Genomic DNA, 2,697 nt, shown 5'->3' on the forward strand with positions numbered 1-2,697 from the left:
TGCAGTCTGGCAAAGACTGTGATTTAAGACCTGATTGTGCAGTCAATCAATGCAGGAGAAAATATTCTGTACCACGTAAAAACAAGATACCACTCTAAGAATGTACAAAGAATATGGGAGGGAAAGAGTAGAACTAGCAAAAGAATGTAGATACTTCTCTCAAGATTATAAATTACTGCAGAATGCAGAGTAGGAATGTCTTTAAAAAAAGTTTCTTTCTCATCAGCTCTGATAAAATACCACCCATCCCATTAGACTTGAGGATGGAGTGCTAAAAGAGACAGAAATGGAGGAGGAGGGAAAAGTGAGATTTGAAGGAAGGGAAGGTATTTGAGAAATCTGCTCCAATTAGATATCACCCAAGTAGCAAATATTATTCGAATAATCCGAAAGGGGAATAAAAGTTTAATCCCTCCCCAGTTTTGTTAGGGGAGACAGGGTATACCCACACAAAAAGTAAATTATTAATTCCCAGAAATATCCTATTAAAAGTGAAATTAGCAATGTAGACACAGGGGTTCTGGTGCACTAAGGAAAACCGTGTGCTGAGTGGTCAGATAAAGTTGATAAGGGAGATGGGCTTCAAACAGCCCCTGCAAGATGAGGGAAGAAAAAGAGTCACTCTGGATTTAGAGGAACAAACAGAGCAGAAATCATTGGGTGGGTTCATCCAGCTGGGATTTGGGGAGGAAATAGTAGATGAAAATCTGTTGGGAAGGAAAGTTGAAGGAGAGACTATGGAAATCTGTGAATTCTAGGTTATAGGGCCAAGAGTTTCTTCTGTGGGAAATAGAGTTCTGCTGAAGTTTCTGAATAGGAGAGTGACATCATGAAGGTATTCTGAGAAAATTAACCTGATATTAATATTGAATGGACTGCTATGTATGTGGATAAGAAAAGTAAGCATAAAATAAAGGCTAGAAGCAGCCTAATTAATTTATCTGTTCTCCTAGTTGTAAACTCTGAGGACCTGCATCCAGAATAGAAACAATACGAGAATAAGAATGCAGTCTTTAGAGCCAGACTGCTGGGGATCAAATTCGAGCTGTGCCACTTAATAATTGAATGGCCATAAGCAAATTACTTAACTTTCTTTGGCCCAGTTTCCTCATCCATTAAAGGGGGTAATAACTGAACCTGCCTCACTGATTTGCAGTGAGGATGAAAGGAGTTAACAAACAAAAAGCATTTACTGTGCTTGGTACATGGCAAATGCTATGCACATGTTAGCTGTCTGCAGCCGTAACATATGCACAGCTGTACAACCAACAGACCGCAGATCTACTATTTGTCTATATTTAAAGAACCTGTGGAGACAGAACCTCATAATCCCTTACTAAAACAAAGCCATCATCAAAATGAACTTCGACCTACCATCTGCCCTCCAGAGTCAACATAATTTTATAGTTTTATGAAATCAAGTGGACTTTTCAGAACAAAAGTCAAGCAGCAGAACATGTGAAAACACTCATTTCGGGGTAAGGGGAATAAACAAACAAAAAAAACTCATAACAAATTACCTGTGTGGTGACCATGACTATCTTCAAAATCTGCAAACCCAGTTTCCATGGAATCTGGTGTCTGGCTCGGTATTTTTCACAAGGGTTCATGAAGTAAAACTTCAGGTCTTCCCTCAGACATTCTTCTTTCACCTCAGAATCAAGATGAGCCATTGCATTTCTGCCACAGAAGACCAATTTTTAAATACACAGAACATGTAGATGAACACATCAGAAAGCTCCTAAGTAATACTTCCTATTCGTGTGCTTTACTCATTCTTACAAGCAAAACTCTCTCTCTAACCAATGAACTCTTCTTCTCTTTTGAACACTGAAAATTATTCAGGACCCTCTACCACTTAGCTATCTATCTTGTTCAAAATGGCCATTCTCAAAAATTATAAGAATAGGATTTTATTTTATTTATGAGACTAATTCCTATTTCTTAACAAATAGTATTCACCTGTCACTGAAGTATTAACAAAAACTAGATGGGATACTTTCATATATTCCAAGTCTGAAAGCATAGAAATTTAGTATAGACTAATGAAATTAAATGGTTCAGGAAATAGAGAATTTTTGTTCTACAACTCTGTACTGAAAGAAGGATTATGTCGCCTTTTTTCAGATAATATATTAGTGATTATAAGACCCCCAAATATAAAAATCTTTAAAAAGTTAAAATAGCATCTCTCTACTAGGCACAAATAGAGATATCTGTATCACCTTATATTCTTAAAATTTGCTTTCACTATTTCAAAGGCTCTGGACTCAGAATGGGCACATGACTCAAGCAAAGCAGAAAAGAATCAATGAGATGTGGTCACAGGACTACAATTATAACTGATGGGAGAGAAGTGACCTTCCCACTAAGTAGTCCCCAAAGTGGAGTGTGAAAACAATCCACAAATAAAAAAAAAATGTTAATACTTCTATTTTATTCTTTATCATAAAAACAAAAAATGAACTTTACTGATAATTCACAGAACACATAGAATAATACTGGTATGCAGTAGCATCGTAATTTATAAATAAATACACGCACATTGGGGATATGTTCTTAACTTTTACTGTTGGATGCATAATCAATAAAGTTTGGTGAACAGAGACTTAAAGCATAGGCCATGAGTCTGGAAATTCTGGAAGCCATCTCACCATCACAGGAAAGCTTTCCAGAGAGTGGAGCTAACACAGAGCA

General features: G+C 36.7%; 1 protein-coding gene across 1 annotated transcript in view; it reads right to left on the bottom strand.

Moving 5' to 3' along the window:
- The window catches only part of MCOLN2 (mucolipin 2), a 63,223-nt gene that overhangs the window by 48,876 nt on the left and 11,650 nt on the right, over positions 1–2,697 (bottom strand). Inside the window, exon 2 of the mRNA XM_011355572.2 lies at positions 1,521–1,680. Within this exon, the coding sequence (XP_011353874.1) occupies positions 1,521–1,673 (153 nt within the window). The 5' untranslated portion in view covers positions 1,674–1,680. The remainder of the gene's footprint in view (positions 1–1,520; positions 1,681–2,697) is intronic.

The sequence above is a fragment of the Pteropus vampyrus genome, unplaced genomic scaffold (genome assembly GCF_000151845.1).
Source record: "Pteropus vampyrus isolate Shadow unplaced genomic scaffold, Pvam_2.0 Scaffold22, whole genome shotgun sequence".
NCBI lineage: Eukaryota > Metazoa > Chordata > Mammalia > Chiroptera > Pteropodidae > Pteropus > Pteropus vampyrus.